Source organism: Falco biarmicus, chromosome 10, assembly GCF_023638135.1.
Source record: "Falco biarmicus isolate bFalBia1 chromosome 10, bFalBia1.pri, whole genome shotgun sequence".
Classification (NCBI taxonomy): Eukaryota; Metazoa; Chordata; class Aves; order Falconiformes; family Falconidae; genus Falco; species Falco biarmicus.
The window spans coordinates 6,690,971-6,703,907 of record NC_079297.1 but is presented as its reverse complement, the minus strand read 5'-3'; the positions used below and the strand labels follow the sequence as shown (position 1 = coordinate 6,703,907).

The 12,937-nt window shown below is 41.2% G+C and overlaps 1 protein-coding gene across 1 annotated transcript in view; it reads left to right on the top strand.

Moving 5' to 3' along the window:
- The window catches only part of SULF2 (sulfatase 2), a 162,887-nt gene that overhangs the window by 88,055 nt on the left and 61,895 nt on the right, over nt 1-12,937 (top strand). The window contains 3 exon segments of the mRNA XM_056353314.1: nt 6,657-6,838; nt 8,558-8,733; nt 8,736-8,804. Coding sequence (XP_056209289.1) covers nt 8,631-8,733; nt 8,736-8,804 — 172 coding nt within the window. The 5' untranslated portion in view covers nt 6,657-6,838; nt 8,558-8,630.

Below are 12,937 nucleotides of genomic sequence, written 5' to 3'. Positions count from 1 at the left end.
GCATAACTCCCATTAACATTAATGGAAATTAGATGCACTCACTGTGAGGTGAATATAGCCTTTTGTTGAAGTGAGCAATCTATTGCGACAGATTTTCCAGTGATGTTAAATCAGCTTTAGATTGCTGTACTAACATTGCTAATACTGGGTTTAGTATCGTTGCTTGTAGTTTATATTAATGAAAATTCACAATGTAGCTTTATATTAGGTCATGTGTTTCTTAAAATGGAAAATCCCATTTATAGTGCTCTAGAAAAATTACGTTTTAAGCAGGAAGCTAGTCCCTTTTCTTCTCCAAAGTAAAATGTGGACCGCTGTGTAGCAAACATTGTATTTTCTTTTGGCTTGGTAGTTTACTTACTTACTGTTTGCAGTCCCTTTAGAGATAGCCTGTAGAGGTTGGGTATTGCAGGTGGCAAACTGTTGGCCTGTGGTTAGGGCAGGGGAATGCTGCGTTCCTGGCCTTGTTGCTGAAAGGCTGTTTGGCTCTGAGTGACTCAGCTGCCTTATCAGACACTAATTCATGTCTAAAATGTGCAGAATCAGGGCATTGTCTGAAAATTCTTTTATTGTGAGATGAAAGTCACTAGCAAAAGGTCAAACGTTATCTCAGGAGGCAATATAACAATTTTATCAAAATGTTAGCAAGGTGTAGCTCCTGTTTTACACACAGCTTTTGTATAGCATGACTCCCTGTTAGGCAGCGGTTTATACTGATACAGTTAGACTGTTGCAGCCCCTAGTGTGGACGCAGTTGTACTGACATAAAAGTGCTTCACTTGTGTTGTTTATTCTTGTCCATACAGGAGCACACTCGGTACCAGAGTAGTGACACACGGGTATTTGGAGGAGTTGTGCCATTTAGGTTTTGGCTAATTTAGGGTCAGTCTGTGAGGAGCCAAGTGCGTAGCCAACAATGAAAAAAAGTTCAAGACAACTGGCCTTCTCCAGCAAAGTCTGAATTAGGTCACTGGAGGCAATGCTTTTTTTAAAGCAAAAATCCAAATAAATCATAGGTGGAACAGAGGTATTTTTATTTATATATATATATATATATATATCTTGCACTGCTTTTCAAAATATTGATTTCTAGAACTCTGTAGTTCTTTCTGTGGGTCTCTTCTGCTCTGGCTTTTTTCCTTAAAACTACAGCAAGTCCTTTCCCTGTAGCATTTTCAGGAACCATCATATTTCTTCACTGGTTCTGCAGCTAAGTAAGTGTGTATTTTGACTCGAGTAGGGAACAATAGAATCTTCTTTTCCTAATCTGTTTCTTACTCCTCTTCCATTGGTTGTTCTTGCACAGGAAGACTGTCTCCGGTCCATTTTCAACCACACAAACCATTTTCACTGTAGCATCATTCTATGATAAAAACAGTGGCTTAAAGTTCTTTTTGAAAGTTTTCAGATATGTTTTCTAATGCGTATTTTAAAGAAACAAATACAAAATAAACTTAGACATACACTGGAATCTGTGCTCTGTTGGCCTCCTCCCTGGGCCATTCATTATTAGATGGTGTAGTGGGTGCTGGGAGGTTCTGAGGGTGACACACCACAGGTTGTCTATTGGCATGGGAATGCTGGAGAATTTAGGTTTTTTAAACATGAGTATATGTTAATATTCAGTATCTTTGAAAGATACGTATTTGAGAGGTTCCTAAAGAATCCACTGAAGATAGTACCTATGTAGGTATTTATGCAAACGCTGTTCTGTTGCAGTAGAATGTAACTGGTGCCAAGTAGCGTCGATGGCACCTGCTGCAAACACAGCCCCTCCATCGAAGAGCTTGGTTAAGCTTTTCTTAATTACTAGTCAATATTATGTTCTTTAATTGGTGCTGCACGAGTGGAAGGGGGTCTGTGTTACGCACCCAGCAGAGCCGGCCTGGGGCTGCCCTTCCACAGGTGTGCGGGTGCGGCCGCGCAGCCCCCAGCCCCTCGGCCCCGCAGCGCTGAGCGGGGCGACCGGCTGCGCGGGGCTCCGCGCTTAATTCGCCCTCCCCACCCCGCACTGCGCGATCCCCTTTGCTCGTAACGGCTCTGTGCCCCCGGGGGCGGCCCCGGCCCCGCGGCCTCCCCCCCTCCTCGCCCTGCGCGCTGGGCCGCGGAGCTGCGCCCGCCGCTCCTGCCCGGGGCTGAGCCGGCCCGCGGTGCCGCCGCTGGGCTTCGGGGCGAGCCCAGGCTGGTGGAACAGGTTCCCCCTGCGCGCCGCCGGGGCATTGCGTCAGTCCTGGGAGGAGGATCCTCGAGGTAAATGAACTTTTTAAACGGGAGAACGAGAAGAAGGGACAGGAGGAAGGAGAGGGGGGCGGGCAGCACCCGCCCGGGCGCTTCCTCTGGACGCTTCTTCGGGAAACGCGCTTCGGCCGCTGCCCGGCGCCACGGCCGGAGGATGCGCTTCCCCGCCCCGCCGGGCGCCGGCCTCCGCGGGCGGGCACTGAGCGCAGAGGGCTCCGCGGGCGGGCGCTGAGAGCACCGGCGCCCGGGTGAGTGTGCGGCGGCGCTGGCGCGCTGGAGGGGGCGGCCGCAGCCCGGCGGGGACGGCGGCGAGGGCAGCTGGGCTCCCGGAGGCCGAGCCAGGCTGCCGTAGTGGGGGCCCTGGGCGGAGGGTCTGATGCAGCGGGCAGCGAGCAGGTCTGGCCGCGCTCCTGCTGCGGAGGTAACGGGCGGGGCTGGAAGTTGAGTGCAGTGGTACGAGAGAGCGGGCGAGCGGCGCCGGCTACCGGCCGGCGGGGGCTGGAGGCGAGGCGGTCCTGCTCTCGGGGTGGCCGCGGCCCCGTCTTGCGGCGGGGGCTCGCCGGGGCGCCGCCGCCCTTCAGCCCTCCCGGCCGCGGGGGTGCCGCCGGCCCGGCCCCCCGGCAGCCGCTGACCCTGCGGGGGGGGTCCGGGCCGCCCCCGGCTGGCGGAGCCCCGCGGGCGCGCCGGGTGGCGGCTGTGCGGGACGGGGTGCCCGGAGGCGAGCGATGCCCCGCGCCGGGCCGCACATGGACCGCGGTGCGGCTGCACATGGAGCGCGGTGCCCGCCGTGGCCGTGTGCGTTTGCCGATGTGCATACACAGCGTGAAGGGTTTTTTTCTGTATGTGACTACAACAAATTATGTTTACTTGGTAGAATGTATTTATGTAATTGTTTTTTTACCTGTTCTTTCCATCTCCAAGCACTTGCATTCATTCCCTTCTGTTATTTTCAGAAGTGAAAGTCTGTGGTTATCCCTGTACCTAGCGCAAGTTAATATAATTATCTTTAAAGTCAAAGACTGTGTACCTTCATTATCCATAAATATGTGAAGATAATAAGTATAATAGGGAGGTAATCTCTTTCATGTTGCTGCTGAGTTGTGATTGCATGTGGCACAGAAAAGCATGTTTTATTATTGTGGATTTGGGGGAACCAGATAGCAATTTAACCTACCTGAGGACTAACTAATCTTGCATGTGTTACCAGGAAGCTCTAATAAAGACATGCAAGTAGTTAACAGAAGGAATAGTATGGGTTTGTGGAAAGTATATTATGCTGTTTAAAATGCTTTTTAAAATATCAAGTCCTATAGAAGTTTATAACTAATTTATAATTCAGTTTTATTTCAAATAAAATTACAGGGTAGGGGAGAGATTCTGTAATGCGAGTAAGCCTCCCTGGGATAAATATTTAGCTTTGGTATAGAGTTCACCAGCATAAGGAAAGTGAGTCAGGAGAACAGGGCTGAATAGTAATCCAGTGCTCTACTGGAAGCTCAGTGCCTGACTGCTTCTGAAGAAATTGTAGATACTTGCAAGTAAAAATACTTTAGGTATAGCCTGTGTAGGTAAATCAGCACAACTGTAATCTTTGAGAGTCACGTTTAGCACTGGAGGTTTGATTTTGTATTTTCTCTCAAATTTTTGACTGGCTGGGGAAAAAAAAAATCAGTATAAAACTATAATAAAACACAGCATGTTGTTAGATTACAGCAGTACTGTTGATACCAGACTTCCCTTGAGAATCTTGTTTGATTGCAAACAAGATTCTTCCCAATCCACATTCAGAAATGTCTTTATCTTTTACAAACAAAATACAGTGGTTTCAAGTGGCGGTCGACAGCTCCGGTGGAAAAGGAGTTACCATAACCAAACCTGGATATAGGAGTGACTCAAGAGTTAAAAGAACAGCAGCGCCGCTGAATCCGTTTAACTGGCAAAGTGGTTTTAATTGGGTTGGTTGCTAGGGAATGGCTCCAGTACTGTGTATTTCAATGAATTTAAACGCTGGACAAATGGCACACCTAAGTCTGCTTAAATAATACACCTGGTATTGGCTGCAGCCGTATTTTAGAGCAGGTGTGTATTGCTGCTTGCTAACCAGTTTTCCCTTATTGTGCAGTTCCACTGTGTGGCTTACATGCTGTTACCCTGTTCTGTGGTGGCTGCTGGGTGAGTTGAACTTGCTATACCAATTCTGTATTAAGTGTTTTGAAGTATGCTTATTTTTTAGAAAAGAATCAGTTAATGTAAACATAACTAGGAACAGCTTTCTTAGAAGCAGGATTAACTTACCCGTTTGATACAGAATTGATTTTTTACGTGTCTGTACATTTTCTGTTACAGGAAGAAGTAGATAATACTTTGGATTACACGGGAACAACTTAATTATTTGACTTCAGTGAAGTTGCGCTCAGCTTGCACATGGGACAGTTGTGCTGGGACTTGCATTAGCAGGGTTGGGAGTGACAGTGTGTGCAAGCCCCTGGCAGTTACTGGTTTTGCATGCAGTGCCTGTTACATCTGTGCCAAGCTATACACTGATCAATAGCATGTTAAAAATACCAGCTGGTGATAGAACTGACACAGGTCATCCCTGTGCATCCTGCCTGTGCTGCTGTAGAACTGACATAAATTACTGAGGGTAGTATTAAAAAGAAGTCTTTCCTTGGTGTAAATGCTACTCGGGAACAGAACTTGGTTCATTTTTTTTTTTATAAATAGAATAAATGTACTGAAGTCTGGTTTTATCTCCTCAGCATTTATAATGTGACTTGGTGTAATGTTCTGTGTTGTCACACAGGAGAATTAAGTTTGGCTCTATACTTATTTCCCATTCTAGCAGGAGTTAAGAACAGAAAGAGGCAGCTGTATCTAATTCAGGCTATGAAGGGAGTCAGAGACTTGTTAAACTCAACCGTAAACCATAGAAAATAAGAGGACCAGACTTTCTTTAAAGCAGCCCGGTAGGAGGTTTTGTAAGCTTAATAAAGCTCAGCTAGATGCCCCAGCTGAAGAACATTTCATAAATCTCTGATAGCACTTTCCTAAATATAAAATATGAGCGACTAGACTTGTCAAGTTCATGTGTGTAATCTGGGAGAAAATAAGAGGCATACCTAATTCTCATGAGAGCCACTATGGATTAAGCATCTTTAATATTGCTGGACGGCCTGCAGAGGCACATAAAGCAGTGGACCATCTGTACCACTCAGATCAAAATGCATCATTGCAGAGGGTGCTATATTAAAAGTGAAGGCAGATTGGGGCACTGCTGTGGAACTCTTCTGCCTTTATCTATGAGTTGCAGATTAAACTTGTTGACAGAAATAGGGAAAGAACTGTTAATAGAGGCTTTATGTCATATTTCTTGAAGTTCACCGAAGACTAGGGTTAAAAAAATCAATCTGTATTTGACCGCTGGCAATCCGTGCAAGAGACTTTTCTGTTGCTATTCTGAAAACTATTTGAAGCTGGCTTTTAGATTTTACTGCATATATGCTGTTAGTTATGGCATGTCTGTCTTTTATGAATACATACTTCAAGAAATAGCTTATTTTCTAAAATTGCCTTAATTTTCTTACCTAGTTACTGCTATGAGTTTTGCACATAATTATATACTTTGAGCTGGTTCCCAGCAGTACTTACCCTGATAACAGGAACATAACACATCTGAATAGTTGAAAAATCTTCATTGAGGAGAGGGGTGAGAAGGAGATAACAGGTTTTGTAGAAGATGCCTGTTGTATTTGATGTGAAATTCTCTCCTCCACCCCCAGTATCTTCTCAGAGGTAGCTAATTCTTTTAACCATAAATATACAAGTGTGGATAAAATAACTGTGGAATAGCAGTTTATGTACATCCCTGAACATGTGAAGTATTTTATAGATAGGTAAGTAGCTCTCTGAGCTGGGGACAACTTCTGGTTTTAGTTGCAATGAAGTAAGTGAGGGGCAGTAAACTGTGAGGAAAAGACAGGCTGAGGGGAGAGAGAGGCAGTGAGGTCATGAGGTTACTTCCATGCATTTGTTTAAAATAAGTGAGAAAAATGCAAGGAAGACTAAAGTGCACAGTACTCTACAGTGAGTGTAGTTATGGGCAGATGTAACAAGAATGGACAGCCTTCTAAATGCTGCAAAAAAAGTCAGCAAATGCTATTATTCCAAGAAGCTATTGGCTAGTATAGAGCTGAAAAAAGACTACATTAACTTTTAGACCTTCAGAAAAATGTGTGTAATGAAAACAACTGTGTTGTCAGTTTATTTTTTTTTTTTTCCAAACAGAAGTACGTATGGAGTAATTTCTGAAGAGCAGAAGCTATGTCTCTGCCCTCTCCTGCGGAAGGCTGGTGTCCAGGAATATGTGCCTGCTAAACTAACTTTTTTTCCCCCCCCCCCCCCCTCCCCTTTTGAACCAGATCCAGGTTTGCCTTTCAAGCTGCTTTTGACTACTCTGGACGGTAGCAATGCATTGAATCTGACATGGTTCTTCCTAGTTGTACTGCTGCAGATGGAATTTGGAGTACAAGGAATGAGAATTGATAGGATTTGTCGGTGTTTCTTCTGCTGTAGTGTGGCGAATCTCTGAGCAGCAGCAGAGGTACTAAAGCTGTATGTGTATGTAAACTTAGGAAGTTGGACTTTTTCTCAACCCATTGGAACAAGTGCTAGGATATTTAAAATCGATTTTTAGTTACTATGAAAAAAGTTAATTTCACCTGCCTGTGAAACTCACTGGAGAGACTAGTAAGGAAGAAGGATTTTTCATTTCCTCAAAACCCTAGTAGTGTACATTTCTGGAAAGCAGCCTTAATAAATATTGCATCATACTATAGCTACGTATCTGTTGACTTATATGAAAATTCAATATGCATTTCTTAAATAAGCATAGAAGCAGAGTATAATTTTTCAGACCAGTGGTTTTGCTATTGCATGAGAACTTTCTTAATCAAAGTTTATCTCAAAGAACAGACGCTGACAGAGATGAAGTAATAATGTGGCTAAGAAATAATCTACTGGAGGAAAAATGTTTTCCCATGTGGCTTTAAGGACAGAACAGCCAATGTATTTCTTTGGGTAAAACACACAGTGCTAAGTTCTTTCTAGCCAGGCATTTCTGGTCTTTACAAAAAGCAGATAGTCTCCCTCGTGTCATTTTTAATTGATTTTTTTTCACTGCATTACAAGAGATCGTTGGCACAAATCCAGGAAAAGCAGGCAGCAAGTAGGGAATTCATCAAGAACTGACTCATTGATCACTGGATCTGATGAAATAATTAGTACTTGATATTTTCAATCCAGTTTCATACTGTTACTTTGACTTCTGAAAGAAAGAGAAAATCCCTTTATACCAGAAGATCACCAATCAAAACTATGATTTCAAAAATTCCTCAGCATGCTTGCTCATTTCTTGGAATCTCTTTGTAGGAATCACGAAGAATTTTTTACTGGCTCATTGACAGGAGCAGTGCCAGTTAGACGTGCTCTGTTTTGCACAACCTATTTTGGGGCATTATATTTCTGATGGAGAGAAGGCGTAGGCAGTGCAGATCATTTTGGTGCATCCATTCCCAAACATTTGCAGTAATGGGCCTTCAAATGCGTTCATTAATAATAATTTTATTTTTTTTAATTAATCTTGGAAACCAACAGAAATGCTGAAGGGATATCACGCTAATGATTCTAACATCAAAGCTCTAGTAGACTTCAAACGGTATCATGCCATAGTTCCAAGATCTGGGCAGCTCTGCACTCTAATGAAATTTGTAAGTTATATCAGTGTGTAACAAGTTTCTATCTGAGGATCCTCTGTGAATTTTCAAACGTGTTGTTAACTTGGTAGATTTTACCACAGTCCTGTTTGAAAATGTGGATAGACGTGGGGGGGGGAGGGGAGGTCTTGAGCATCTGCATTTTTGATGAAGTAAACAAAAATGTCATTTTGAAACATCCCAGAACCTTAAGGAAGAAAATCGCTTTTTTTATGTATCAAAACAAAAGTGAGAGTTTTGATACCGTGCTAATCCTTGAACTTCCTGCTAAGTTTAAGCATAGAGCAAAACTTCATTGCCTACGTTGGTAACAGCTTATGAACTGTGAATTTTTCAAATTTCTGCTTCTAGCTGGCACTAGAAAAACATTCCGTTGTTTTGTCATTGTGTGGTTGGGATTTTTTGTGGGGTTTTGTTTTTGTTTTACTTAGGAGTTAGATTATTTCAAGTATATTGCTTTTTCACTACTTCGAAGAGAAACCATGCTGTTCCTTGGGGGGCAGGGGGGTCAAGGTATAAATAAATACTTGTTTCCCTCTCCCTTATAGGAGACCTGCAAACAAAAAAGACATAGAAGCCATTAACCTACCTTGTTCAGAGAGAACAGTAAATCAGCACAATATGGCACAGCATAGTATTGTCCTTGGATTATTCATGATGACTGTTTTATCACTGTTGGATGGAAGTTCAGCTTTCCTGTTAAATCAGCGTCTGAAGGGAAGATTCAAAGAGACCGTAGAAACATCCGCCCAAACATCATCCTTGTTCTTACTGATGATCAGGATGTAGAACTTGGTAAGAGCCCAACATAAGGAGAATTTTAGCTAATTAGTATGGCACTGCTTTTACTTGAAGCTAGGTTCTTGCGTTCAAAATAATTACCTTTTTTTTTTTTTTCAGTGTGAAAAGTGATAGGAAGAGCAAGTAGCAGAATTGTAAACTTACCCTTATGTAGAAAGTATTTTCTGTCTGCATGCAATTCAGGGACAGCAGAAATTAGTCTCAACTTAAACTGTCAAACTTCCTGTTTCTGTGGAAACGTGAGATTCCTGCCTATCTGTCTTCATCTAGAGACCTAAACTATGCTTCGGGCAATTGCAAGTATAACCAGGGAAGCTACATGCCAAAGCAGTAGGTTTAAATTCATAACTGATTATTGCACCATGTAATTACACAAATTTTTTTGTGTAATTGCAGGCATTCATTACATAGACAATTTTAATTTTAATTACTTAAATGTTACCTAACATAGTCGTACTATTCTTGGTATTGTCCATTTAGATGTCTAGTTAATTACTGACCGAAATCACTTAGTATGAAAAGGTTCTACTGTGTTATTCAGCCCTGTGTTAATTGTTGAAGAAAGGAGATGAAGATTAAACATATGCTTTGCCTAATGATTTGGAATAATGAATTAACTGCCGGATTTTGGGGGTTGTTCCGTTTACCTGAACAAGCTTGTGTTTACCAAATGTTGTCTGTAGTTAGGAGAAGCTATTAATACAAACCAGTTTACATTAATAATTTTGCATCAGAAATATGCTTTTAAGTGAGTATAATAAAGCCTTGCACCATCTGAAAGATGAGAGCTTGTGCATGTATGGTCTGGTGGGTTTTTTTGACAGTTACTGGATCAAATTTCTAGTATGGATGAGAAAAATGGGAAAAGAGACCTCACAGAAGGAAGAGAACACAATAGTAAAGTTAGTCAGCTTTTATTACTTCTACACTTACTCATCCAGTTGAGAAGTTAATCACAGCATCATGGCAGCATTCTTACAGATGCTACAGATGATAAAAAGTAATGCTTTTTATCAGTAATACTGCATGTCTGCAGCATCACAGATGTCAGATTCTTCTCAAAGATGGTGAGAAAGCCTGTTATGTCCATAACCCCCACCAAATACAAATGCAATTCAAATTAGTAGGATCAGAAGATGATGTTGTTGTCATCACTTTTTTTTTTTAAATGGTTATTTGGATCACAAGTAAAGTAGTTTCAATAATGTATATCCAAAAGAACCAAAGTACATTATCTTGCAGTCTCAGAAGGTGGTCCTAAAAAATTTATCATCTTCTATTTTATGCTAGCCTGCTTGTTTCTGATGCAATTGTCTAAGTCCTTTGGGCAGTATATTTCTCTTTGATAATCTGATGCTTTCCAATTTCAAGCATAATAGGCAATAGTGTCCATACAAATTAGGGTCTAACTAGGGAAAATCCATTTGATGAAGCTGAGATTTGATATTCGTCATTTGCCACTAATGGCTTTGAGACCCAATATTTGTTTGAATTAATTTTTATTCTTGTCTGTCGTCTGGTGACTTGTCCAAGTTAATCAACATTGCCATTTGTGGGGATTGTGGTTAATGCATTTAAGGAAGATGGAAACAAGATGTGAATTACAAATAAAGCTAAGGAAAACTTGGAAGCAATGACAAGGTAGCAGAGAATGCTGTGCATAACTGTAAGATTTCATCTGTTTCTAATAATATTGTGTAACTGATGGGTGTTGTAGCTTTTGTTCTTTTGTGGCTACCTTTGAGACAAAAGGGAAGACAAGACAATACAATCTCAAGTCCTCTTAACAGCCTTTCCTTTTTTAATTTTAGATAGATCTAACAACGTACCAGTAGCAGGTGGAGTTTACCAGGAGGAGAATGTTGTCCTTTCAGGAAAGGAGTACAGCTTTTCTATTATTTTTTTCCCTTTTTTCCCCCCCTCCCCTTTTATTTTATAAATTTGCACTGTTAATTGTGAGTTTCACTTGGGAAACCAAATCTCAGCTTGTATTGAAAAAACAAAGAGACTGATGTGGGGCTGATGAAAAGGATGCAGAATCTCCAGGTCAAGGGAGAACGAGTGTATATTGTAACAGATACAAATAGGAGAAGACAAATGAGAACACTAAGAACTACTGAAATACACACTTGATTGACTCTAATCAAAACAGTTATACTGACAAGCAAAATATAAAGAAGAGGAATATACTGATGAGGAGAAAGAAGTAATTGGAAATAAAGAACTTCCCCCCCCCCCCGTCCCGTCCCGTCCCGTCCCGTCCCCCCCCCCCTTAGAGCCATTTAAGTCCAGGTTAGTATAATGGTGATGTACTCAGCATCTCCAGTTTATTTAGGTTTGCCTACCATATTACTATGGTTTACAAGCCAGCTTATTTCATAAACTTATAGTTGGAGAAAGATCTGATTATTTAGAAGATACTTCAGCCATGTTAGAGAAATCTGAGTGAGAGGTGATTTGTATGTTCCTACGTCTTCCTCTGAAAATCTACAAAAGTGGCACATAAGATAATTTTTCTTAGTTATCATACGTGGAGATTAGGGCCTTAAACCTTTGTTAAAATTCAGCATGAGGAGAAAACAAGGAAATGAAGATGTGAAAAGGGTATCTAATGTGGTTTGAATAGGATAAAAATAAAAGGCTTTAGGGAACAGTTAATTAACATTGTGGGGTTCAGTTAACTTACCTGCATATGGACATCTCCTCTTAAATTGTACTTCAGAGTCGACTGAATGACTTAGGAGTTAATGCAAGTTCTTAACAGCTGAAGCTCCTGAAAACCCATGTAAACTATGGGCCTCTGACAACAAGGCACAACTATTGGGAAAGTCAATATTATTTCATAAACAACTGGTATATTTTCTCCATTAATATTAGTGAAAATGTCAAGCCTTATCCCTAAAGTGAACTGAGAAGACATACTAAGCAAAGTTAAGGATACCACACACATCTCAAGTGGAATTTCAACCTAGCTTTTGCATCACTTTGCTCAGGGAACAGCTTGAATGCATCAAATTGATTAAACTTTCATATTTTCACAGTAGTCCAACAGATTATTTTTTAATAGTGTAGAAATTTCACATTTAACTACTAAATTACTTTTATTTAGTATCGGTGGGTTTAGACAGTAACAGAACATTTTCGGAATTAAATAGTGAAACTTCAAGGCATGACTTCCCCTTGGTACATCCACTAATGAAACTCTAGAAGGTTTTCCAACTCAGAGGTGATTTGGTGAGGTTCCAGTTGCTGATTAACACATAACTAATCTTCTGCTACGGAAAGACCAATTTCTACTTTTTCTCACAATTCTATGTTTGTATTGGAGGCAAGCTGAAGAAAATAAGTTTTGGTTGGCTGGTTTAATGCTGTTTAAAATATTTAAAGCTGGCCTATTTAAGACTGTACAGAAGAGAATGCTGGGTTTTTACCTTCCACTGATCTGTCACTCTCTATTAGTTCTCAAGCTGGGGAAGCGGATTAGATCATATGTTTTTGTATTAAAGACTGTTGATATATAGGACCTTGTCATTACAGCAGTTTTATTAAAGAAGGTTACTGTCCCCAAGGGGAGTCTTAACATGTACTGTTATTTGTGCACAGATGCCTCTGTCATTTAAAGGCATTGTTAAATTGTGTTTTAATATTGGGATGACAAAACATTCTTTCAGTCTGTCTATTTATGCTTGGGCTAGCTCATAAGACAGCACAGAGGAAACGGCCACAGTTTTCAGGCTCACATAATGTATAATCGACTGATATAATTGTTAACTGGTGGTGTTAGTGCCTTTGTAGTGCCTTTGAGCACTAACACCCATCCTACAGTTACAGAAACAAAAAATCTTGCTTTCTCCAGGAACTTCTTTTTGAATATGTAAAGTTTAGGAAGTTCTACAGGTGGAGTGCAATAACCTGTCTTGGTTCTTGTCACAAAATGGTATGACATAGATGTCATCTGACCTGAGAAATGCACAAACAAATTTTTAATTTTTTTTTATATTCATTCCAATAAAATGATCTCAAGAAAACTAATACCATGGCAATTTTTTAGGTGAAGTGACCTACAGTAGCAATTAGCCATCCTTCATGGTGCCAGAGAGTCAGATTTCATATGTGGCTTATGACCA